Source organism: Chlamydotis macqueenii, chromosome 23, assembly GCF_036417535.1.
Source record: "Chlamydotis macqueenii isolate bChlMac1 chromosome 23, bChlMac1.mat, whole genome shotgun sequence".
NCBI lineage: Eukaryota > Metazoa > Chordata > Aves > Otidiformes > Otididae > Chlamydotis > Chlamydotis macqueenii.
In genome coordinates, this window is record NC_141578.1 from 5707605 (window position 1) to 5733975 (window position 26371).

At 53.4% G+C, this 26371-nt stretch overlaps 1 protein-coding gene across 1 annotated transcript in view; it reads right to left on the reverse strand.

Annotated features, from left to right (window-relative positions):
* Positions 1-26371, reverse strand: part of PLXNA2 (plexin A2) — a 167912-nt gene that overhangs the window by 94957 nt on the left and 46584 nt on the right. The window contains exon 4 of the mRNA XM_086765428.1: positions 5904-6038. Within this exon, the coding sequence (XP_086621554.1) occupies positions 5904-6038 (135 nt within the window). The remainder of the gene's footprint in view (positions 1-5903; positions 6039-26371) is intronic.

Below are 26371 nucleotides of genomic sequence, written 5' to 3' on the forward strand. Positions count from 1 at the left end.
AGCCATTTTCCTGTCCCAGTGGTTCAAACTTTGCTGGGATTATGTCCAGCTAACTGGCTGTTCAACTAGCAGATAATGGAGTTAAAAAATTAATCAGTTCATTTTTTCCCTCCTGATGACTCCAGACCCTTTTATCCACATCTCCTGCATTTTTTATTGTGTTTTCTCAGTTCTTTTCAGGACACCATCAGTATTTACAGCCGGGCTACTCCAGAATTGATGGACTTTGTTTTTCTCAGCCCTCACTCCAATTCCAACCTCTTTTAAATCATCGAGGCAGCCCCGCCTGCCTCCTGCTCAATCAGCATCCAGAAAGTTCGGTCCAAAGCCAAGCGGTTTTCACAGGACTTAACCATCTGGGGGTTACAGGACAGGGAGCCGTGCCACAAATCATCCTCAGCGACTCCTGCAGATCTGCAACTCCTGACGTGGGGGCAATTTGCAAAGCAAATATGTCACAGCTCACAGAGCGGACTGAAAGACGCTTTCTGTACCTAAAACCACAATGATGGATGGGGAAGAGGGAAGGGAGGAAAAGCAACAGCTTTCCCAATTTGATGGAAAAGCCACAGGTCTGAGCGAGCTCTGGCCACGCTGCCCGTTCCCGCTGCGGAACGAGGGGCCAGGAGCACGTGCCCACGAGATGCTCGTAGCCAGGCCAATACTGGTCACGCTGGGCAATGCCCCCAGAGCTGATGCACACATGGTAACGATGTCCAGAGCATTGCTCCTCGCCGGTTAGGAGACAAGGCTGGGATAAAGCATCTCCAGGCACATAAACCCGCCCCTTCCACCTCTTCCATCCAATAACCTTCAGCCACCCAGCACACCTGAGGGGAATCTTTCGGGCCAGCATTCATCCCCGCTGCCTCCCACCGAGCTCCGCTCATAACGCACCACATGAGGGTCTGAACGGCATCAACCGGGTGTAAAAACCTCACATCGGCCACGAGAAATCCCTCGGGTGCTCTAATGAGCTCTTGCTTAAAAACAACAAAAAGTCAGCCTGCACCCTCCAAAACCCTCCCTCCCCTAAGGCAAGGTTACCCTGCAATGGGTACCCTGGGCACCACACGGGGCTCAGCACCGCGCAGGCAGACCGACCGCGGAGCAAAGGATTCCTCACTACATCCCCGGCTGCGGCGGTCCCTGGTCCCCCGAGCTCTGCCGCGCTAATTGATGTTATCTGCATTTCACTGGGTGATGATGAGTTATTATTTCTACCACGGGAACGGCTAGGTTCCCGCTCACGGAGCGGGATGCCGCTGTGTTACATACCGTATAAAACCAGAACAAAATCATCCCCCTGTGGCAGAATTAACCACCGAAGTAACTACGGATGCGCTGAGAGCAGCGCTGTTTCCGAGGCAATGGAATGTGCGGGGATATTGAGGGATGGCTCAGGGAAGATGAATTTTGCATTTGTGACGCCCTGGCCAGGTCCCTCATTAGCAAGGTGCTGCTTCACCCATCAGGGGACAGACCTGCATGGCGTGACCTCCGCACTTCATCAAAGTATTTTACGTGATTAGCACCAGCAAGTGATAGATTGTTAGCTGATAAAAAAAAAAAAAGGCGTTGGAAATGGAAGAAGGAAAAATATGTCGGAGCGTGGTGTGTCTGCAGGAAGAGGCAGTGAGAGCATCCCGTGCCCATCGCTGCCTCCTGCACCAAGACGCAGGGCTCACGGCTCTGCGTTCGGGAAGGGAAGAGACCTGTGAGGCCACGTTTCTCTTCACTAGCACACAGATATTCCTTCCAACCAGCCCTGCGGTATTTTGATCATGCTGCTTTAAATTTCGTGTTTGGAGCCCTTGATTAGGTGGTGAAATCTTTTGGAGACGGCAATCCCTGCCCTGGTGCCTGCCAGGCGTTTGATTGAGCCCCTGCTCGCTCCCAGATTAAAAATAACCAAATTTCTTCTTCTAACCAAGAGCTGCAGAAATCTTTGGCCCCCATTCTGCTGATGCTTACATAACCCGTGCGCAGCGTGCCCACCGCCTCTCCCAGGGCGGGCTGGCGGCGGCTGGGGGCGTAGGTGGGAGCAGAGCCAGCCCCGCCGCACGCGGAGCCAGCGCCGCGGCCGTTGGAACCTCGCAGGGAGCGGGTCCAGCGAGGCAGAGGGGCTGCAGCCCTGGCATCGTGAAAGTGCTCTCGTCCTACGGTGCTTATTTAATTGAAATGCACTGAGTTTTCATACGTTAAAAAAAACCTACCGTCTGCCTGCCATGCAGACAATTAATGCTTCAGGACTGAATTATAAAGCCACTTTACTCAATATAACCAGTACTTTTCCTGTAAGCTTCACATTTTCCCTCTGAAAGCCAGAAATCAAAGCAGCTTTTCTGCACACATGAGGGCTGTAGGTGTGGGCTCCATGACAGACTCACCATTAAAATGGGAAGATTTTTAAATCTGGGGCTTCTTGGTGGCCTCGGGAGATTCACTGCTGGTTTTGCCATTAACCCCTCGCCTGCTTCTTGATCTCCAGGGCTCCCAGCTCTGGTTCACCCTCACATCTCAGCGAGGCTGCAAAGTGGCCGACAAGCCCCTCATGCCAGCAACGCTACCGATTCCACTTCAATATTTTATTTTGGTTTTTTTTTTTTTTCTTTTTCCTGACAGAAACCATTAATTGAATTTGTCTGCCTGTGAAAAACAAGAGGCAGCTCACGCTGGGCAGGGGCCGAGAAGAGCCACAGCGCGAGCCCCTCGCCACCGCTGTGCCGGTTCCCCCCGCACCGACCCACCCCAGCACCCACTGCTGTTCCGGTGGGGGAACACGGCGCGACTGCCAGCGCCCGGCTGTTCCCGTCCCGGCGCCCCGCGCAGCTCCGCTCACGCAACGCCTCTCCATCCCGGCAGCACCGGCGCGCACCGAGCCTCGCTCAGCTGGTGGGCAGACGCGGTGTTTGCTGGCGAGAGCGATGCTGAGAAATGAATTTCTGCTTTAAATAGGCAGGGTCAGAGCCATTTCTCTTCTGCCCTAAGAGCTGTTTGAAACCAGGTGCAGCGGGAGGAGAGCCTGTAAAAGCTCCTAATAAGCACTCTTAAATCATGCGGCTAAAGAACTCGGAATAAGTGGCTGGAAGCAAAGTTTCTTTATCCTTCTCTCCCCCAGACCGGGCTGTGCGACTGTTGCTTCTGTGCTTTGTGGGAGGGAAATCAAATGTCAGATATTCTGCTTTGGAAGAAGTTGGCAACGAAACACGAAAGGCTGACGGAGAGCTCAAAAAGGACCGCGGATAAACCGGAGCGAGGCGCAGATGGGGCTGGGATGGGAGCCAGGGGGAGCAGGGAGGGACTGTGCCTACAACCACAACTCCCAGTTTAGGGATGAAGCAACCACTTTCCCTCAGGCGTTTCAGCATAAAGCTGATCCTAGCTGCCGCGAGCACAGAAGGAAGACGAGCTTCAGACCGGAATGTTATTGGGAAGCATCCACACATCTCAGTTTACGGTGCGCAATCACAGCCCAACACAGCATCGTGTCCCATCGCCGGTCCGTACCTGACACCACAGCCGCAGGAGCTCAAGACTCGCTACAAATCACTACTGGGCAGCACACGTTTCTTAGCTGAATTCCACCAAAAACCCCCCATTTTCTGAAAGATGTCTTTTGACATCGGCACGTATCCCATTTCTTTCTCAGCAGATATTTAAAATCACAGGCTCTGGACAATCCTCCCCCAGTTCTCAACATGCAGCAGATGAACGTTAAGAACAGCTGCTCTCTCTGTCATTTTACTGTGGCAGAATTTCATTTTGTTCCAGATTTCAAGACTTCAGAAGGTATTTTTACTGGGTGCTCTCAGTAATTCTGAGGGCACTTCCCACCATTTACAGTCTCAGACCTCAGAAGCCGGTGGACCTTTCTCCTCCTCTTGATACCGACCCTTTTTCAATCATCAGGCTCCTTCACATAGCACTCAGGAAAAAAAAAAACCAAACATTTTCCCCTCTGCTGAACTATCACACTGCCAGGATTAAGACAGCGGGGTCACAGGAGCTGACAAAATCCATATGTAACGGCGTGCTGGGACTCCTGGACCCAGAGCACGCAGCCCTACAAGGGCAACAGGCAAATCCTACAGCGAGTCCAGCAAGGAACGAGGGACCACATCCCCCTGCTCCTGGAGCCTCCCCCAAGGCTTTGCCAGAGCCGTGGCTGGAAGCGGAATGAGTGTTCCAGGAATGTTTTATTATTTGCTAATTCTCTTCACATCTTTTTGTTTCACAATTAAGCAAATTAGCACTCTGATGAATATTAAGGCGCTGTCGCCTCATAAAAGATGAGTTGGAGGCATTCCCACTGGATTTTCCTCCTAAGGAAAACAGTTCCTCAGCTGTTTGAGATAAACACTGGATCGCTTCCTCCCTGGTGAGAGCACGAGGAGCGCGTGGCTCCTGGAGAAAATGACCACAGCATCAAGGTTTTAACAAACCATTCCCGAAAACATTCCAGGCCAGGTTGGACGGGGCTCTGAGCAACCTGATCTGGTTGGAGATGTCCGTGCTCCTGGCAGGTGGGTTGGACTGGGTGGCCTGGAAAGGTGCCTTCCAACCCTAACGATTCTATGATTTTATTCTATGAAAACAATTCCATTTCAAAGTTTGCATAGATTCTCATTACTGCCATCCAATCCAAGTCCAAGCCGGAATGGGATTCTAAATGTGCGGCTGCTGGTGGCAGCGTCTAGCACCGAGTCACTGTAACAAGCACACAACGCCTTCTTTAACCACGGGGATTCACTCAGTTGAGTCTTTTAGCAGGGAGAAGACTTTGCACTCCTCTTACACTCCTTGGCTCTAAATAGCGTTCTAACCAAGCCAAGCACTCGCCCGTTTGTTTCGCCCCGGGTGAGCAGAGCAGCTTTGCTGGCTCTGGGAGGAGCTGGAAGCTCCCCGGCGCAGGGCAAGCCGTGACGGTAGCTGCTGGCTCCACCTGCACCAGGAGATCTCGGAGCGCGTCGCACGGAGACCTCTCCGCAGCACATCTCTTGGAGCAGGTGGGAGGGAGGACAGATATTTGCTTACCAGCAGACACGGAAAGCTATTAGTGACCAGGGGGTTAACTCAACACAGAACATTTTAATAGCATCCAGACGTCTTCAGAGGCAACCTTTCTCCTGTCTCCACCACCCACGAGGCACCGGCTCTATTAATCTGAGTTACGCACTCCTGAGTAACAGCCAATAAAGCGCTCAACAGCCAGTGAACCCAGCAGTCTGGCTTCACGGCGGGGACTTCGCATGTTTTCTTGTCTCAGAGAAGAACAGAAGGTCCAAGATTATTTACATTGCCCGGGCTCCCCAAGCAACAGACTCCCGTGGACCGCTGGCCATAAATCCCCATCATCATAATTCCCGTTTTGCTTTCTCCAGTCTGGTCCTGCTCGGCAGAGCAGGAGTTTATCCAGCTCAGCAGCAGGCTCAGAGGGAGGGATGCGCGGACAGCGGTGAGTCCCAGTGGCCCGGCCCTGAGATCTCTACTATATAAAGTAAACCAATAAATAAATAATAAAGCCATCATAAAGAATGCTCGGACCAAACTACGCAAAACCTCAGCCTGCCAACCTCACTGCAGAGCGTGAATCTGCCACGCTTGCGGCTCTCGTTATCGAGGCAGGGACGGGTCACAGCCCCAAACCACGTTTCCCCACAGCATCCCAGCTCAGTTTCCAATGCAGACAAGGATAACGGGGGCACAACTCTCTCCCCTGTGCACTGGTGACAATCTCTGCTCGCAGGCAGATAAAACTGATCTTCTGCCGGTGCTCCATCTGCCCGTGCTGCCCTCTGCACCGCGGGGCTCAGCACACCACCTCAGCTCCGCCTGCTCCAACACCACGCTCCTTACGGAAGGAAGTCACGGCCACGGAGGTACGGAAGCAGACGCCTCACCTGCCGCTCCGACATGACGTACAGATACTTGTGATCGATGGAGAAGGCCATGTCTCGAAGGACTGGGCTCCCATCCTTGAAAACTGTCACCATCTCGTACTGAATTCCACCGTGGGGAGGACCATCTGCTCGGATCTGGAAGAAGCACAAACAGATTACAGGTGACTTCATAGCAGCCAAATTCAGATTTTATTTTGGGGTTGGGGGGTGAGGGGAGGAGGACAAGGTAGGAAAAAGGAATCGAATTCAAAATCTCAGCTCACAAGCCGGAGATGGAGCAAAGAGCTGGCAAGCAACGTGCACGCACAGGAGTTAAAGCAGAGGCTCCTTCACTGGAGTTGGCACAATTTCCCCAATCCATGAGAAATAATGAGAAGGTTTTGCGGTTGCAAGGGGAGCACGCAGACTGTCAGCGTGCTACGACTGACCGCGGGCATCCAAGAGTAACAAAGACTCTAAACTTTTTAGATTCTCTCCAAAACAAGCCTGGAAGAAGACCCCAAGGCTCCACAGGCAGCACAACAAGGCCAAGCTATGGCAGAGATGTTTGTTTTCTCCAGATGCATAAAGAATGAGACTCAATCTCCATCACCCCTTGCTGCCACAGAAGCTCCTTACAATACCCTCTCTGACTAAAATTTTGGAGATGCTGCTGCCATCCCATTACTTCCAAATTTGCAGGATTCAGCGAGGCGAACGCAGGCCAGCCCGCACCGCTGAGCGAGCGGAGAACCAACGCAGCGGCCATATGGCTTGTTCGGTCTGACGGGCTCCCAGTATCCACCCACCCCAGGAACACACAACCCCCCGCTCCTGCAGGAAAACCTGCCCAAGCTGCGACAAACCCCGTCCCTGCCAGGAGCGGCTGCTGTTGAGGATACGCCATCTCTTCCAAAATTTAATAATTTATGGCCTTGGGGGCAGTGCGAGGGGAAGGGAGGAGGATAAACAAACAATTTACATTGTCTTTCCTACCAGGATTTGCATACGTGAATAGCCGTTTGATTGCAACACGGTGTCTACATAGCTAAAAACACCGGCAGCCGTCGGGCAGGGAGGCGAGAGCAGCCAGGCGAGCCAAGGGCCGGCCCTGCGGCTTGCAGCGACAGCGATGCCGTTCGACGGGGGTCCGGAACACGCTGCCCCGTCCCTGGATAAACCTCTCATCTCAAAGATGCCATCTGCCGCAGCCTGACGCCGAGCTGTGCTGCTGCATCCCGTTTTGCTGCTGGATTGCTCCCCGTCGGGCCGTGGTACGGAGGAAGAACCACGGAGAACCGGCTTTGGACAAGCCGAAGCCTTCAGAAGAGGCAGGACGCAGCAGCAGAGAGGGATGTCTATTTTTTCCAGTTCCTGTCCTCAGGAGGCAAGAGAGCAGGTTGCTAAGCATCTTAAGATTGATCTGAGATGTGCCACCCCAGCTGGAAGTACAATATCTTCACACTCATAGAGGAGAGATGCTCCCCTGCACCCTCCTCTAGACAAATCCTCTTCTTGGAACGAGCCCTGATGCCTCCTGCCACATAAAGACATGCTGGGTACACAAACACATTTATTCTCTCGATTTCCCTCTTTCCTCCTTACCTTCCGAGTTTCTAGTGATACAAAAGAACGCCAGGTGTGAATCGGAGCAGTCTGGTCTAACACCCATGGCCCAAGGCAGGGAGCTGCCGGCAGCCCAAGCCTGGCTCAAAAGCCCTGAACTTCCAGAAAGGAATCCCCAAAAAGGCAGATGGGCAAACCCTGCTTTAGTTACACCTGTGCGAAGCAGGATACTTCACCGCTGCCATGAAACACTAAGAATTAGAGGCAGGTTGAGACCAGTACGGGACCAGTGCAGTGCTGGGTGTTGCAAACCTGAGCGACCAGCGCTGCCTCCCGCTGCCGCCTCCCGCACCAGCCCACGCCACGGGCACAGGGACAAGGCTGCAAAAATCACCTGAGGAATACAAGCAGGGACACCGCAGTGTCAGGGACACATGGCTGTGTCCATGCAAACACCTGATTAATGGCCAAACGGGAATGGAAACGCCGGACATGAAGGATCGGCAGCCTTTGTGAAAAACAACTGTTTTTCAGAGTTCCCTCGGGGCACGGGCAGCTCGTTAAATTGAGCTTCCTTCTAGTAATGAGGTCAGACAGGGCTAATAAAGAGAGATACCACTGGACAAACCTTGTGCAGGCCAATTCCAACTGGGAATTGTGGCTCTGGGCTGGAGACAGCACCGCGTGCGTGATGGCTCCTCCAGCCTGGACAAGCGCTTGGAGCTGCGCCCAGCATGGGTGTCTCGGGACACAGCCAGAGCCCTGCGTGGGGTGCAGGTGCTGCCTGCACCCTCCTGCCTCCCCCATGAGAGGCCCGCGGTCTCTCACTGAGCCTGGTGAGGTCAGCTGGCTCCACATTACCCGCAGAGCACAGGACAAGAGGAGAGCAGAGCCCGTCGCTCTCCCGTCCCGCACGCTGCGGTGTGCGAATTATACCCGTCCAGGTATCCCACAGCCCCGTGTCCGGAGCACAGCTCCTGAGATCCACCCACCGAAACCAGGATGCTCCACTACAGCTCTTCCTGAGGGTTTGGTTTCCATGACAACATATGATGATGTCAGATGAGAAAAAATGATGATTCCTGTGAATGTGGAGGAAGAAAGGGATCAACTCCACAGCAGGAAGCTTCTTGTTGATGTTTGAGACAGAAACCATTCCTCTGCCTAACTTAGGAGAGCCCTTCCAGTGCCAAACGACGACTGACCCATCACCGTAACAGTGCGTGGTACCAACGCTGCAAACCCGGGTTCATCCCGAGCCCAGGCTCCGGGCACAGCAAGGTGGGAGAGGGAAGGAGCAAGATGAGGCTGGTGGTCGTGTTTCTTTACATCCCCCTAACTCTACCAAGTTTTCTTCTCTCACGACGCGACGATGGAGCACGTGAAGGGTTTAGGAGACAGATGGGGGGGAAGTGGTGCAGGTGGGAGTGGGTGGGAGCACAGCGAAACAGGGAGCAGGTGGGTGCGGGGAGAAGCACGTCAGCGCATGGGAAACCAGAGGTGTCCAGGGTCAGAGACGTGTTCAGCCACCTGAAAGACTGCGGAGACGGGCAGGACACATTGCAAGCTTGCACACTCGGACTTGAATTGGAGAAGCCTTTGGGACAGATACAGCGCTTTCCTCAGCCACTCCTGATGTGTGTTTACAAATACGGCTTGGAAAGCGCCTAACGACGTAATCTGCAAATCCAAATATCATCCCCGGCTCAGAGGACGCCAGGCCAGCAAAAGGCCCCACGTGACGGAGCAGAACGCCGCTCAGTTCAGGGAGCCGCAGCCCCGCAAAGGCACTGCACAGATTTATGTGCCTAATGCTCCCACAACGCAGGCTGCGGGCGTAAGCTCTGCATCATCCTAACAGATTAGCAAAATACCACGTTGTGTCACGGATACGCTGCAGCGCAGCGCCCGTGGCGATAAGTGTACGAGCCGTTCAAGGATCTAATACGATGTGAAGCTCCAACATACCTACTGCACTAACTGTCAGGTATTTTGCCCAGCGCGTACCAGAGCTAACGTACATCTGGATTCCCTTCCAGTTCCCCCCAGCAGGCTCCCATTAGAAGACATCGAATCTCTTTGTAGGAACTTTCCATGATTAAATTACCTGTCTGTTTTCATTACGACTGTTTCCACGAGGCTGACTCATGATGAAATGCCTGGTGCCAGAAAAAACAGCTGAATAAGCCCGTGCATGAAAGGACTGATTCCCCACCCTGGATGCAAGGCCACCCGTTAACATCTCCAGAAGCGCCGCGTCTCCCCACGTACGCAGGCGCCAGACGGGAGATGGGTCGCAAAGCGCCTCGCTGCCAGCCGCACCCCTCCACCTGAAACAGCCCACGGAGGCGTGGGACAGGCTCCTGCAACACAGCTCTTGGCCAGGAGGCACAAGCACTGGCTGGATTTGCTTATCTTTGTCTGTAACGGCGACAAAGTGAAAAGGCCCGTCAACCCTGGAACCTTAAGACTGCTCCTTTCATGCTAGGATTTCCAGCCCTTCGGGGTGAATGCTACCAAAGAACATCGCGCTCGTGTAAAATGGACGTTTCGAGTAGAGCTGTATCAGCTCTGGGAACGCGCACCAGAGCGTTGCTGCATCTACTGCCTGAAATAGAAACCAAAGACAACAAGGAGCAGCCTTCACTGCCAGGGCGCATCTCGGCACAATTGCTGCTTTTTTGCCATTTACGTCTGCACATCTCGGCTCTTGGGCATTTCCCGTTAAAGCTTCCCATACAGCTCTAGGATGGATTTCTTGCTTCAGTGCTGGAAATTCAGCAGAAAGACTGTCACTGGCGGCAGGTTTCTGAATCAGGCTGGAGCGCAGTGTTGTTTAACCAGCCTTTCCCTACTTCTTTCTGTCCAGGGTTCTGTGGAGTCTCTCCTACCCAGACCTGCTACTAAAAGGAGCTTCCACAAGCGAGAGACTGAGCAATGCAAAAGCTCCTCAAAGACAGGACGAGACCAATAAATATCAGTCCAGATTTTCTCTGCGTGCCTCCACCAAACAGTCTTTGCAGAAAGGATTTACTTTTGCTAATCCAATTTAATTAAACTGGGCTATTCTACGTTCACACCAGACCAAAAAGGAGGTGAGATGCACATGACGACCTGCCGCTTTTACTGTCCCCCTCAGGAGCATCCTTTCTCACAGTGTCATTTTACAGGGTTACCCATGCTGGCATCTGCCTCTGACAGCCAGAGAGAGAAAAGTGCAGCAATCTCTAGGAGAGGAGAATCCAGAGCAGAAATTGCAAATGCCTGCACAAGGAGTTCCCAAGAGCCCTTCAGACCCTATATGAAATCCTTCTGAGAGTAAAGTACGCCTCAGACTCCCTCAGGGTCCAACTCTTGGTGCTCAGGAGCCAGGTCAGAGCCTGTTACCGGTCATTAATAAACCACGGGGAAGGCCAGCGGTTTGCTGTACAGCCAGCCCACAGCAGATCTGGGATCCCAGTCTCCTGCAGATGCACGGGGCCCTGCCAGAAGCGATGGCCGCATCCCTCCCCGCGTCTGCGTCGGCGGAGGAGACACGCTGCCTTCCCCTGCACGCACACCAGGACTGCCGTTTAGCTCACTGCAAGGAAAGCCTCGCCTTGAAATTAAACTGAAATAGTAATCCTATTAAGTATCTTTCCTTTAAATCATAGATATGTCCGTGAGGAAGTTAATGACAAGCCTTACATGCACATTCAATTCAAATCAGCATATCCAATTAACTTCATTACCTGGAGGCTCCCCTCATATTCCAGTCTCTTCTCTCCTGTCACATTTTCTTTATGCATTTTTCCCAAATTAGGATCGAATACATCTGTCACGGCGGGCATCACCTTAATTTCTACCCGAACGAGAGCGCGGGGAAGCCTCGGGAGATGGGTTCACTCCGGAAAGTCACGACGCTGTCAGGCTGAGTGCCTCGTAGCAAAACAGCTCCTCAAGACCAAATGATCTGGTCTCCGAGGGAGGAGAAAATCCATCCTTTCCAGAATTACACTGTCTGACTAAACATTAAATACACTCACTAATCCCCACTGGGGTTGCCCTTACAAAACGCTACAGGATCAGCTGGGGAGGAAAATCAGTTTGGTAAAGAGCTCTCTGCAGCGAGCCCCGCCAGCGCGCGGGCGTGGGGGCCGCACTGCTACCGAGGGGCTCTCGCTGGTACTGTCACCCTTCCTTACATTTCCGCAGACACAGATCTTTCTTTTTTGAAGCGCCAGAGAGGGGTGAGAGCAGGGCGGCTGCAGCCATCAGAGCGATGGGCAGCAGGTCCGGCCGGGAAGGGAAGGAACCAGTGGGACCAGTAACACGCAGCCGGGTGCCATCGCATCGGCATCTCGCCTCGTGCAGCCCCTGGGCACCGTGAGGACTCCATTTCGGAGGCAACACCGCGCGGCGGGCGAGTCGCCGGCGCTTTGGTGGAAACACCCGAACACCCCTCACAGCTCCCCGCTCCCCTCCAGCGAGGGCTGCGGCTCTGCGAAGTCCCGGTGTTCGCATTTCCTCTTCCTTTCGAGCCTCAAAGAGACAGGAAAGCCCCAGCCAAGCAAACCCATCCCCGCAGCCCGACTTCTCCCTCCTGCTGCTGGGGACAACACAAAGCACCAAGGCAGCACCAAGCCAAGATCGTCTTCTCCGCTGACATTTTCTAAGCCCTAAGCCCCTTTTTTGGAGACATTTTCCTCCTCCATCCCCTCCCTACACCTTAGGGAGGCTGCAGGTGCGAGGACACAGATATCCTCTGTCCCTGCCTCGCCCGGATCTCGGCTTTCCCAATGGATTCAACTGCCGGCACCCTCGGCTCAGTCCATCCCTCTGCGTTTCCAGGACCTGCAAACACCGCCCGCTCGTGCGGCTGCGCGCTGGAGTTTCCACCTTCAAACGGGGACGGGAATGGGGCCGTGCCGCAGGTCTGGGGAGCGGGAGGAACGCGGCGTCGGCAGCTGAACGGGCACAGCGCAGGGAGCAGGGAAGGTTCGAGCCCGAGATTATTCTGATCAGGCTTCACGACCCGAATTATTTATAGATCCAAGGTTTCTGCAAATTCAATACTCATGTCAAAAGCGCCTTTCACACCCACATGTGTTTCCCATCTCTTCAGCTGGCGAAACGTTAGCTAGGTGTTCAAAGTCACAACCTGGGCACCCACAACACCCCGAGGAGGAGCAAGTCGGACGAACCGCCGGGCTGAACTGGGGAAGAGCAGAGAGAAACCCCCGGGGTCCCAGGGGCTCTGCCAGGACTGGGGGCTCGTGGGCTGCAGCACAGGCACCCACGTACGCTGCTAAGCGCAAAAATGCCAACCCAGCAAGGAAACCAACCCAAATTACCTCCCACTTCCCACATCTCCAGCGCTGAAGGTGCAGAACGGTTCCCAGAACAAGGCTTTCCCTCACCCTGCGGGACAAGGCGGCTGCGAGCCTGCCCAGAATCAGCACCAGCAACTACAGACCTGCACGCGTTCAATCGTCCTGTTTCAAAGAGTTTGAACCCATCTACAGGGAAGGCAAGATAGATTTTTTAAAAAAATAAAACAATATAAAGGAAAAACCACCCTTCCCTCTCCGCTAAAGCTCAAGGCGCAGTACAAAAGCAACCCCATGCGTTCCCGGCTGACAGCAACCAGTTGCGATACCAGCGCTCAAGGTGCCGCTTTGGGAGGGCACGCAAGAGGCCGGGCACCCGGATCTGCCGCGGGGAGAAGAGCTGCCACGCGCACAGCCTTTCCCATCCGCACGCGGAGCGTGAACGCTGGCTTCCGGAGGGGAACACAGCGCATCACGGGGCCAAAGCCGCGGCTCAGACATCCCAACAGGTACCAGCACAAAGCCTTACGAGAAGATTGCCACTGGAGCTGTTCTCTCCCTCTCTCCTAAGCCTTTATTTCCTTCTTCTGCTCCCTCCACCCTTCTGCAGAGCTGATCCTCCAAGATAAAACAGAGAGGATGGTACAGAGGCACCATGCAGAGACTAATCAGCAGCCCCCATGTCTTTAATTTATTACTGCATGAGAGGCTCGTTTAGAACAAAGCTGCCAGTTCAGAAGATCATTCCTTTAAAAGACTTTTTATTTGAAAAGCTGTCAGCTCACACCTTGTCACAGCCCCACTTGCAGCAGCAGAACTTTAATAACGTGCCACCTCATGCAAATGAGCTGCTAATTAATTAAGTAGTATTCTTCCGGGGATGGATTCATTAGAATCAAATTTGGAGAGGCTGGCTGGCTAGGTCGTGTTGCTTCGGATGGAGCTTTAAATCCGCAGCACTGCCTTTTCCCTGAGACCCAGCACCCAGGCGATTCCCAACGGGAGGGAAGCTCTTCCCGTCCCGGCTCAGGATGCCGTCACACCGCGACCCAGCCACTTGAATGCCACACACCAGGCCTAACTCAGCTAAGAACAGCAGCAAGATGGAGGAAAAAAAAAAAAAAAATTGAATGAAGTGCCCAAAAGATTGCCTCCTCTCCTATTCAGGAACGCCAGCGTAGAAGAGGGCCCAGTTCAAAAGCAGGAGGCAGAGCCGATGAGCTCGGGGGGGCTCCGGGGATGAGCTGCAAAGGAGCAGTGCTCTTTTTTTTTTTTTGGAGCACTCGTTGCAAAGAGACAGTTGCTGGGGGTTCAGGGCCACCAGCCTTGCACCTCCCACCAGCATCAAAGCACAACTCATTAGCGGCGGGAACGCGCCGGTGTCCCGCGGATCTGTTCCCCGGAAGGTGGGCAGCTCGGGGCGCGTCTGCTTCTCGTTTGTCCCCTAATGAAGGGCCACCACGCGCAATGACTGCCCTTTTCTTTCGCTCAGCAATCAGCACCCCTCTCTCTTTAAATTCCCGTGCGATTTTTGAAGAGAAGGCTCAGAGCCGCGCTGGGAAATGGGAATCATTAAGTTAGCAGCACTTTGCTACTCACAGGCTTTACGTTTTGGCACTGAGCATGGAAACCATCAAAGAGACCAAGCGCTGGCCTCCAAGAGAAAGGAACGAGGTAGGAGTTGCTGTACCGCACGGCGCTGCACGCTCACCTCTCCGCGATGTGCTCCTTCAGCCTCTGCCTTTCTTTCCCTGACTTACCCCCGCTCCTCCCGCTTTGTGCGGCTTCAATCCAGCTCCTTCCCTTGCAGCAGGGAAGTAAATGAAAGTGGAGGCGAGCAAAGAGGAGGACAGCTCTAGGAACAGGCAGAGGTGGTTATTTTTTTCTTTTTCTTTTTCTTTTTTTTTTTTTTTGCTACAGCATCCTCTTCTACACAGTGCTAGCAGTCTTTAGCAGGGATGCACAGCCGGGTCAGCTGTGCCCTTCTGCCCTCTGCCTCTTCCAAACCCCTGTGTCATCCCCCCGTTGTGTCTCCTCTTTGCCCCGAGCCCACAGCTGGGCTTAGGGTTAGCGGGTGCCCGAAGGGACGCGTGAGCACGGAGAGGGGAGAGGCAGGGCTGCCTGCAGGACACCGCTCGTGACGGAGGGAGCTGTGAGCAGCGTTTTGGGGAGCGAGCAACAGCCACAGAGAAGGGTGCTACGCCTACGACCCTGCGACCGACAGAAAACACGAGCGGAGACACGGAGCTGGTATCATTTATGGCGACAGAGGGACTGGGTATCTGCTGAGAATCGCTTGTCACGTACCATTTGCAGCTCTTTTTTCACCAAAGTCCCCAGAACAGCACCGTGTCCATTCCACCCATCCACACCTCACCTGTGCCCTCCCAGCTGGATAACCCACAGCGCCGGGTCAACCTCCCTCCCGCCGACCACCCTCCCACAGCCGCGCATTCCACAGCGGAAGGGATAGGTCTTGCTTAGTTTGGTTTGTTGGCCTTGAGCGGCCGTGTAAAATGGAATAAAAAGCCCCTCAGACAAGATGATTGCCTAATGCGGAGTTTGCTCTAAACAAGCAGCAGTGAGTTGTGATTCTCCCCAAGGAGGAAAAAACTAAACGACTGTCAAAAATCGTCACATGAAAACCCTGCTTCTCCCAAGTCACAGCGTCCAGCTGATCAGGTGGGAACGAGAAAGTTCCTCAGGAAATGTCATTCTCTTTCCTTTCCAAAAACATTATGTAAGAAATAGATTTCAAATGACTTCAACTTCCTGCCCACCGCCTCCTGGGAATGCTGCAGCACCAGCCGAGCTGCCAGCCGCTAAGGGCCAAAGCCCAGAAGGAAATAAAAAACCCTAAATTTTGTTACCTTTTGGTTTTACAAACTTGCGGAGAAACCCTGCCTGGTAGTTTTGCGATGCTTTAGGTCAGGCAGGGCGATCAGGTGAACAAGGAGGCTGTGCATATTTTTGGTTTCACTTGCGTGTGCAGAACCAGTCATGTGTTACTGATCAGATCCAACCTTGCTGGGGCAGAGGATGCGGGAAAATTACAGAGCACGGCTCAGCCTCCATCCCAGGAGCCGAGGCTGTCCCGCATCGCCCGCCGCTCTGTCCCGGGCACGGGTGGGGAGCATCACGCACCCCTGGGTGACAACCACTGCAGATGCAGGCGGAGGTGCAGACGGCAAACGCGTATTTTCTAGCTAAGAAATGGGCCAGAGCACAAAGGAGCCGAAAGCTCTCGCCAGCCGGTGGCTGACCGTGCCGTTTGTACACAGGCTGGGTTTTACTAAAGCAGCAGCCTTGCAAGCGAGGTCACTTCAGGACGGGCAGAGCCACAGCCAAACTGGCACGGCCCCACGGCTCCCGGAGCGCGGCCGTGCCGGCAGGCTCCCGGCGCCCTCCCCATCCCCGCGCGCCGCAGTGTTCAGCTCCCGACCCGGGGGTACACACGCTGGGTCCTGTCCATCCCCGGGCACGCGGGAGCTGGACCACGCGTGGTTTCATCAGGCAAAGCAAGATGCAGAACCACGACGCACAGCCGGGCTGGCGCTCTGCTCAAGGACATTTGCTTATACAGGGCCCTGTACTGGAAGCGTTAAAGGCTCCTGATAGGATTCAGACAAGTAGAAATCCACGGGAGCTGGATCTCTCCTTACCTTTCCTATCTGCTCGCTCACACTCAGATCTGGTTGCCAGCACACAGAGACTTGAGGTAGCTCATGCTGCTGGGGTGCGTGGCACACGCTGAGGAAGATCGCTTTTGCCCCTGGGAGCTGCTTCCCAAATGCTATTCTGGGGTATTTCAAGAATTTAGAATAATAATAATAATAAAAAAAACACAACAAACAAGAAAAAAAAAACCAAAACAAAAAAAAAAACAACATCCAAACCAACCACCTCTTCCATCTCTGCGCTGTCACTCACAAAGCCTTTGGCATATGCCCTTCCCAGCACCTCAGAATTAATCAGCAGATAAGCAAATGAACTGGCTCTGAATAATCTCTACGTGCAACACGTGTAACGCTGCTGAACACTGCCCTGAACGCAGCAGGGTGATCGCTGGGCTCAACGCACGTGTCCGCCCCGTCTGTCCCCCTCCCAGGAGAGGTGGTGCAGCTACTGGGCACACGCTGCGGACCTGGGACAGCGTGAACCTGCTGTGCATCAGGCTAGAGACAAAGAAAAGGAAGAGGCTGATGGATGGACGGATCAACACTCTGGTCCTCAAGTGCCCAAATTCAGAGTTAGAGCTCCAGTTCCGCGGAGGAAGGAGAGGAGCCTGCAGGAGCTTGGTGCTCCACCTTTAGTCTCTGAAGCAGTCAGGACGGCACTGCCAGCAGCGCTCAGGGAGCGTGTTTAACACGTGAAGCACTTTGCAGCTCCAAACCAGGCTGCGAGCAGGCGGTAACGCAGCCCCGCAGAGCAGCGGCGAGCTGCAGCCCCCCAGAGCAAAGCCCCAGCCCCGCTCCGGCAGCAGCACCCGGGGACAGAGGGACAAGGAGCCCTGGGCTGCCCTCTTCACCTCAATCATGGTGAAATAAAATAAAATAAAATAAAATCCAATCATAAAATAAGCGATTCAATGTGCTCAAGGCCACGCTGCTTGACGCACGCAGCATCCTTGGTGACGCACCATGGGGTGACTTAAGCTGATGGCACAGCTCTTCCTTGAAGGCCACAGATGCCACAGGCATGCGAACACCAAGAGCAGCTACAGCACCGTGGTAACAAGATGGGATGACCCAGGCAACGCACACCAGCAACATCAGACATCCCCAGACTGGGAGGAGGGAGGGAAAGAGGGGCCACAGCTACAGGGCTGGAACTAAAGACGACTGCACTGGTGCACAGCAGCAGCACATCGCTCCGCACAGCAACCTCGAACGCCTTGGTCCAGCAGAACCCAACCGGCCCCTGCCTGTTTTCATGCAGAAAGGTCTGGTTTGTGCTGTCCGCTGCACGATGCGGTGCAGCAGATTACCCCCAAAGCTGAAAAAAAAAAAACCCAGCACAAGGACCGGGGCGGCTCCTTCCCCAGGCCCCCGCTTCTCCACGCACACCAGCCAGCACAGCTAATCCCTTATTGTGCCCGTGGCCCAAAATCAACATCAGGAGATAGGTTCAGGCGGGGGTCCGCAGATGGAAAAGACAAAGCCGCACCACATTACTGCTCTCGCTTCCATAATTGACCTGTAGATAAACACATGGCTTCCGCCTTAATCCCCTGCAGCCTCATGAACATCAGCCGCGCTAAATTTTTCATGTAATTAAGAGAAAAACCCTAATCCAGTGTAATTAGCTCCCTGATTGCCAACGTCAGGCAGAAAAGCACTGTTTGAACAGCAATTCAGGTCTAGCTGGTTAGGCAAATACCACACGTGTGTGGCTCAGTAATTCAACACTGGAACAACTCCCCCTCTGCTCTCCTTACGGGCTTGCTTTCCTGAACAGCACTAAGTGGTTTCATGACTGCAATAGGCCTGATATCCCCAAAACTGCTGTTCCACCAAACTCTGGTTATGTCCCTGAAGGGCTGGTCATGAAACAAAGCCAAGCAGTTCCCTGAGAACCACACGAGCTGCTGATTTTGGAGTGGTCTCCCCACCCCATCTGCATCCCTAAGGGATTGCCACCAAGATATTAAGACTGTACCACCCCTAACTGCCTAAATTCAGGATCTGATGGTCACAATTAAGACCCTGACGGAGAAACAGTCTCTTCATGAGTGATGCTCAGCACCACAACCACTGGCGCTGGAGGCAACAGCAACAATCAGAAGACATTTAATGGTGCAAGTCAAAATTCATCCCAGCTACTCAGCCTTTATGGTTTACCATGGTATTTTTCTTTTCCATTCATATACCTGACTGCGAAATTTTAAGAGTAAAATGTTAGAAATTTGGGAAGTGGAAGCAGATGGGAGAGGAACAGAGAATGTAGATGTACGTGCCAACGGGGAGGCAGGGAAACCAAGAAAGCGTGGCTAGAAGAAACCTCCGTTTAACCATTTAATCCATCCGCCAGCAAAAAGGAAAGGATCTGAGCTAGTTAAGGCACTGTCAAATATTCCTTTTGTCTTTTTAAAAGTCTCTTGTGATAGAAATTACAGACTACTCCAGTTCTCCACTAGTTACATCTTTCATCTTCAGACTTAACATTAGACAGTCTCCTGCAATCCGGCACTTGAAAGCAGTATTGTTCTAGGAGGTGTTTGCTGGGGTCTCTCTGAGGAGGATTTAATCCTCATCCTCGACTACGTACAAAGGTTTTATGGTTTTGGTTGGTTGGTTTTGGAAAAAGGCATCAGTCTGTTTGCTAGTTTTGGTTAGCGGTGCTGTAGAGGCCAATTTCTGTGCCTGGGAGCCTGCAAAACAAGCATCCCGCTTTCTGTACGGAGAGAGCTGAAAACCGTCCCGCAGCTTCAGCTCTGCAGGCTGAATTCTGACCGGATCGGTTGTTTATACGCTGTGGCAGGCGAGAGCCAGCCATAGATGCTTTTCCAGCTCTAACCCTCAGTTCTGACGGAGGCCACGGGCAGGTGAAAGGCGCAGGGTTGTGCCTGGCGTTGCCCCTGTTCGGACTCCAGGCTCCGGTCTCCCCAGCACCGCTCCTCTCGCCCGCTCTCATCACACCGATGCTCCGTAAACAGACCCGCAGCGAGCAGAGCAAGCTGCTCCTTTGTATCAAAGCCAGGGAGATTTCTTTATACAAAAACAAGTGAAAATTTATCCACTCAAAGCTCCTTTTAAAGAGAAGCCCCTAAGGAGAGCAAGTCCAGATGCTTGCTTGCATTGCCCTGGTAAGCCAACTCCTTCCTCCTTCCCTTCAAGCACACGTTATTTTCCATGGAAGCCACTGTAGATGAGCTATCGGCTGCGAACAGAGCCTCCTGGTTGGATGGCAGCACATCAATATGGGTTGAAGGGAGCAGCAATGATATGGCACAGCTTGGTGCTTTGCCATCGTTCCCTTTACACGGGAACAGCGCTTCGAGCCAAGCCAACGACCTTCTGCTAAAATGCCTCCCTCCAGCCAGCAAGCCCAAGCCTCGCAGGCGCCCGGTGACCACGATTCAAACGGCAACACTAGAAATCGCGCGTCTCCCTCCTTGTCGCTCCAGCTCGGGAGGTGGGAACCCGCAGGCGCGTCCCGAGTCGCGCTGACAGCCACCCAGACGGGCGATGTGCTCACCCCTTCCCTTTCTGACCGGGCTTTCCGCACCAAGTCAAACTCACAGATGGGGACGCTTCGGCTAACGCATTCCAGATGGGATATCACGTTTGCGCGCTGCGGTTGTCAGCGGTGGTAGCGATGCGGGTATATTTCATTTTTCTCTCATAGTAATTATTCCAGCTTTTAGTCAGCTTTGGGGAAATTCTCCCTGCCAAAACCTCCAGTATCGAATGCCAGCAACACATGAGTCTGTGTGTTGACTGCTCTGCGGTCTCTTTGCCTTAGATCCAACAAATTCTTCTCTCCATCGCCTGTGCCTTCCCAAAGCAAGGCATCTTAAAGGTCTGTGGAGAGCTGCTAGCTGATGAGAAGAGCCGTACACAGCTTGTTGGGGGCTGGCTGCCTTTTTTGCTCACTTTCCCCATTGCGCATCCATCAACGTACAACTGGGAACGCAGTCCCGGGCCTGCCTGGCAGGAGGCTGGGACCAAGGCATCGGCTGGCTATGTGCAACAGCCACCCCAGCATCTTCTGCTACGGGCTCGCAGAAGATAAAGCTGCATCACAGCTCCATCCCAGCGAGCTGGGTATTTTCTCAGCCACCGCTCAGCCGGAGGGCGGTGGAAGTGTCTCCAGACAGACCCAGGAGTCTGGGAGTCGCTGCATTCGTGCTAACGAGCACTGGCAGGAGATTTGCAGCTAGGCGGTAAGAAGTGTTGGGGTGGATGAAAGGGGCAGAGAGAGGTGTTGGGAGGAAAGGGAGCTGCTCAGCTTCACCCATAGCCAGCTTTTAAGGGACCCGAGGGACCATATTGGGCTGTGAGGCTTCCAGCTTCCACCTTCCTCCCCACAGCAGCTGAAGTTTCTAACAAGGTAAGATATCTGAATTGCTCTCGCTAAAAATAGACCAGGCATCAAGCGTTTCTAAAGCTTTTAGAGTAAGAGCTATAAACCGAGCCAAAAAACCCAAGAGACAGAACTGAGATGGAAAGCTCCCTTCCAGGACAGATTTTCCCAGAGACTGAGCGCTGGTAACCACAGCAGCCTCTCTGCGACCGCAGCGCGATGCCGCTGTTGGTTATCGGAGGAGCTGAGCCACTCCTTGCCTTTCTCTCCCTCCCGCACCGCAATCACCACAGCCCCTCTCCATGTCCGTACATCTGCGTAACGTCATCCGCTCACGATTCCAGGCCTGGTGCTTTGTCAGTGCCATGATTCATCTGTTACGTCACGGTTTGCACTCAGCTGCAAAGAAATCTTCCAGTGACCTAAAACCACAAAACCAGAGTTTTGCTGGTGTTGGGCTCCTCCGGCCTGGCAATTTCAGCACACCGAGTATTCCACCATCTGAAGCTGGGATTTCTACGGGAGCGGAGCGGGAAGCCTGGCTGGGAGCCGAGTCCCGTTCTCCGCATCTGGAGTCCTGTGATTTCTGCCTTAACCAAACAGCTGAGCCAGCCTCCAAAGAGCCTGCTCCTGAGAGGTTTTATGCCTTGAAAATTTATTCAAAAGCGGCTTCAAAAACCCCAGTTTCCATTATTAATACGACTTCTTTCATTGGAGTCCACTTATCTTTTGGCTTTCTATTTCTGCCTCTACGCTTTCATTGTTTCCCCGCGCGCTTCCATGGGAGCGCTACCGAAACCCAGACCCGGCGACCGCAGCACCTACCCGCTCTTCTCTTTACCAGCGTGAATTTATTTCCATCAAAGGTTCCTTCTTGAATCAAGCTCTTTTTCCTTTTAATTCAATCTGTATTTAATCCCAGACAAACACAAACAACAATCGCAGCTCCCTAAGGCCATCGCTTTCCAAATCAGCTACAGCCAACTCCAATTAGCAGGCGAGCAACACGAGCAGCTTCATACGCTCCTGTGTCTCTGGGAACGAGCCAGCCCAGAAGGTCCTTTTCCACAGACTGTCCCCTTTTTCCTTCTGAAGAACTCGCACCGTCATTATTCGCAGGCTCCGCGAGGTAAAACACACTCACCTTTGCTTTTGCCACCACGGAAGAGCTGGGGAGGATGCTCTGCGGCCTCATTAACGCCGTTTTGTGGTTCTGCGCTCCCACACCTGGAGGCTACCCGCATCCTTTGATTCATAAGAGGATCCCAAAGCCTCTACAAGTGCTAACGGGATATTTTCTTGGTCACTTTACCTTCCCTCTCAACCTGCACTTGAAACAGCATCTCCATAGGCTAAGCCAGGCTGACGGAGAAGCAGCGGTGCCTCCCGTAGCAGTGCCAGCTCCTGCGAGGGCTGCGCGAGCAGCGAGCCTCTCCCTTCTCAGGCCATGTGAGCATCTCCCAGAGATGCCCCAGAGAAGAAGCCATCAGCCCTAAGCAGAGCCCACCACAGCCGCCATGGAAGCGTAGCAGCTCAGGGGTTATCCGGCTCAACCCGATTCTGAATTCTCTGTCTTCAAACTGCTTTTCGCTGCTCCCCCCTCGCTGGGTGCCCGGAGGGTGTGGGGGGCAGCGGCAGAGCTCGGCCCTCGGACCCTGGTCCGAAGGGACACCGGCACCAGGCCTGCCAGCAGGCACGTTAACTCAGCAGACAGCTCGCCCTCCATCAGCGAGCTATTTCGGGCAATGATTTCAGATGAAAATCTGTATTTTATTAATTATGCGTCTGCTTTGCTGCTGAAGTCTTTAACGTGTTTCCCAGCTGTATCAGTCTACAGCCATGAAGGAAGCCATTAAATCTAAATGCTGTCAGCGTGCAGCATTTCTGCGGGGACAGATCCGTCACCGGGGTTAGCCCAGGTGTGCGAGGCCCCGGCCAAAGCTGCCATCTCCCCTCACCTGCGGGAACATCTCCCATCCCACCCAGCACCAGCAAAGCAAGGGATGCTGCGGGACGGGAGCGGAGGATGCGCCCCGACAGACCCATCAGGATTGTAAACGATCGCAAAGCACGGTCCATCTGGTGACGCTGCCGGGTTTCTCCATCTTTGACACCGGCTGGCAAGAAATGCAAGGAGCCAGCTCCGGCGCTGCTGGGCTTCAGCTTAGCGTGCTGCCAGCAGCTGTCAGAGAGAGAGGATGAGGATGAGAATCATTTGCATTGCTGCAAACTCTTCCTGCAGCCTCATGTGCTAACCTCAGTGTCTGGGCTAGCCCTGCACGAACGAGTCCCTTGTACTTCTCTGCTCATCTCCTGTGGCACATACACACCTCTTCAGCAACTGGAAAAAGGATTTCCCCAATCCATGCCTTTTCCTACCACGTACGGATATTGGGGAGCGCAGCGTCTGCAGGCGGCAGATTCATCCACCTGTCCTAACCAGCAAAACTGACGGGCTTTGACGGACACGCAGGGATGTGCGGATGCATTAATGACCAGTTCAGCATGGAAACTGGCAAAGCAATGCACCTCACAGATGTTGTTAGAAGTTTAACATAAATTTCACAGCTGTGAAGAACGTATTAGATCGGCAACCTCAAGAAAAATCACTTCAGGCTCCTTTCCTAACAAATACATTAAAAACTGTAAAATAAAATAAAACAAAACATCCCTCCCCAAAAAATGCAACACAGATAGTATTACAAACCAAATACTTCACCTCTGAGATGGCTTCATCTCTTGGGTGAAAACTAAAGAGGTCACAGCACTCGGAGCAGAAAGGGCTGAAACGCGTCAGCCGCGCCCAGCCCAGCCCCGTCCGCGCGGATCCTCTGCTGGCAAACCGGCCGCTCGCGCGACCTGCCTTCCCCAGCAAGCCAGCCGTTGAAGTCACGTTATTTTAGAGTGTCCTTGAGCCAGAGCACCACTAACGGGCTCTGCTGCCTGCAAACCGCCCTCGCTCAGACACCCGCAAAACTGAGCGAGAGAGGCACGAGGCTAGAAATCTTCCCTCTCAAGGAAAACAGACTCGCGCTTGGATCGCACAGAAATTAAAGCAACAAAAGGTCTCTGAAGCCAATTGCAACATAACCGAGAAATGGGCTCATCACCCTGTACACCCATCTGGCCAGGACATCCTTTCCATTTCAGCAAGCGCGAGGACGGGCGGACAGCAAAGGGAAACGTGGAAACGGCAAAGACCCACGAAGAATGGAAACCTGCGGGACAGCCCTGCCGCCCTGTCGTGAACACTGTACGGCTATTCAGATGAAAATCCATACGGCTGCTGCTGCTGCATGCGCTCTTCTTACACAGCATGAAATTAAAATTCCTCTTCAGTATCACATTGCCAGCGCCACAGAGCAACTTTACAGTAAGCTCGCAGACAATTTATCCTTTGGCTTCCTCAGGCGGGCTTGCGCTGGGATTGAGAGCCAGCGGGGTGAGGGAGACGAGTCTATTGCCCATGGTAAAAAAATTCTGCTTCCAAAACAAATCCCAGAGAAATGTGGCTGGCCTGGAGTCTGACTCCGGGTGCTAATTTCACAGCGCAGTCTCACATGCGTAATTCCCCCCCGTCCCCCCTGCCACTTTCCTTCTTATCTTCCCCGAACAAACTCAACGCGCAGGCTAATTTCAAGGAGTGCTTCACCCAGAGTCCAGCCAAATGCCAGTGGATCTGCTGGAAATGCAAATGGAGACAATCAGGCAAGAGAGGAGGGCTTGCAGATTGTGCGTAAGGGCAACAGAAGGCAAACAAGAGCTGACAGAAAGAGGCAGCGAGGAACAAACCTCCCATCTCAAGTTGTTGAGCATTTGCACGCATGCTCGGGGAGCAAAGATAGATGTCCAAAAACATGCAAGTCCCATGGATTCTCACCGTTAAATTGCCTAGGTGCTTCTGGAACCCACATGTCTCAAAGCTCCTAAACCAGCACCCTGCATCCACTCACATCCGCTCCGCGGGGCTGGAAGTGACAAGGGAAGACACGAAGCAGCCGAGAGCCGGTGCTGAACTGGGGAGACCAAATGGTTTTTGTGACTTCCCAACTGCAAAGAGCCATCGAGTTGTCAAAAGCAATCACAGCTTTCATAGAAAGCGTTTTATTTTGAGCTTTTGAGAAAGTTGGGATAACTGTGGCTCCCTGAGATCACCTGGGGACAAACCAAGGAAAAGATGCTGGAGACGGGACCCTGATTAGCCCAAACCCAGCCACCAAATTTTTCAGATACAAGCAAATTTATAAGAAGGTTTGCTCATTACGTATGCAAAGAAACAGCAAGAGGAGAGAATCTATACTATGTGCTGTAACATGATATAGAATTAATCCCCCTAGGTTACAAAATTCCTCATAAATCGCAAATGGGACGATATCTACTGTATTATATTTTATCACGCTGTCAAAACATCCCCTGCAGGGAGCCTTTCCGACGATGCTATCACAAGCAAAGCCTTATTTGGGGAGGAAAATTTGAACTAAACACTAGCAAACTATCAATATGTTCCTTGTGAGACTGCTAGATAGAAAAACCCTTACAGCAGCGTTACCGGTGTCTAATGTAACGCGGCTCTTTCTTAAGCAATGCCATCTTCTGTGTGTGCTCAGGCCCACACGGAGCACGTACGCGATTTAGTTTTTATTAACAGCAATACAACCCAGCTGCCACGCTTCAACATGCCCCTAAGTCCCCGAGGGCCTGCAAAACCCTTTACAAAACCACCTGACGAGGAAAACCTGGCCGCCTCTCCGGCGATACGGGGCAACGCACGTCACACGCTGCGACTTGCGAACCCCAAGCGCTGTCGCTCTGCGGGTTGGGCTCCTCCGTCCCCGCCATCGCCAGCCTTCGACGCCGACGGGCGACCTCTCCGCGCGGCCGGCTGAGTGCTTCCGCTTCGTTAGGCTCCGCACTTTTGTGAGGCGCTCCGGCGTTTTTGGCAGCCGCTGAACTGGAAGGAAAAGGGTCTGATTATCTCCTCCACCACCTCAGTGGCGACCCAGACCAGTGACCCCTCTCCTGTCACTCTCCATTTTTTACGCAGGGAAGGGGCAAAGCTTTCACCACTGATCCAGGCTACATCCATCGGCTCCGTCCTGCGCGTGTGGCATGGAAGGCAGATGCTTTGTTGATCGCGTGGTTTCGGCTCCGTTTCTCACTCAGGGGCTCATGATCCGCACGCTCGCCTTAGAGGAACGATGTGGGAGGCAACGCTGAGGCAGCAGCACCGGGGTCAGTGGAGCCGGACCTGCTGACAGCCCGGATCCAGCGCAGGCCTGGCAGTTTTAATCCAGAAAAAAGCTTATTCGCTCCCTCTGCCTGCTCAAAAGCCAGCCAGATGACACAGCCTCTATTTTGCTTTTGCTATCCAAAACACAGCCATCCTCAAACATCCTGAAGTGCACCCTGAGGTTCTGAGCTGCACAGCACCAGTGAACACCGGGCAGCTGTGAGAGGAGACGTCCCACAGCTGGGTGGGAAGAGGAGAGCAGAGCAGCAACGTCCTCCCTCCTTCCACAGCAAGCACCCAAAATCTTCAATAATGCCTCCACCAGACTCTCCCTGGCCTCACGGCTTCACTGTGGCTTT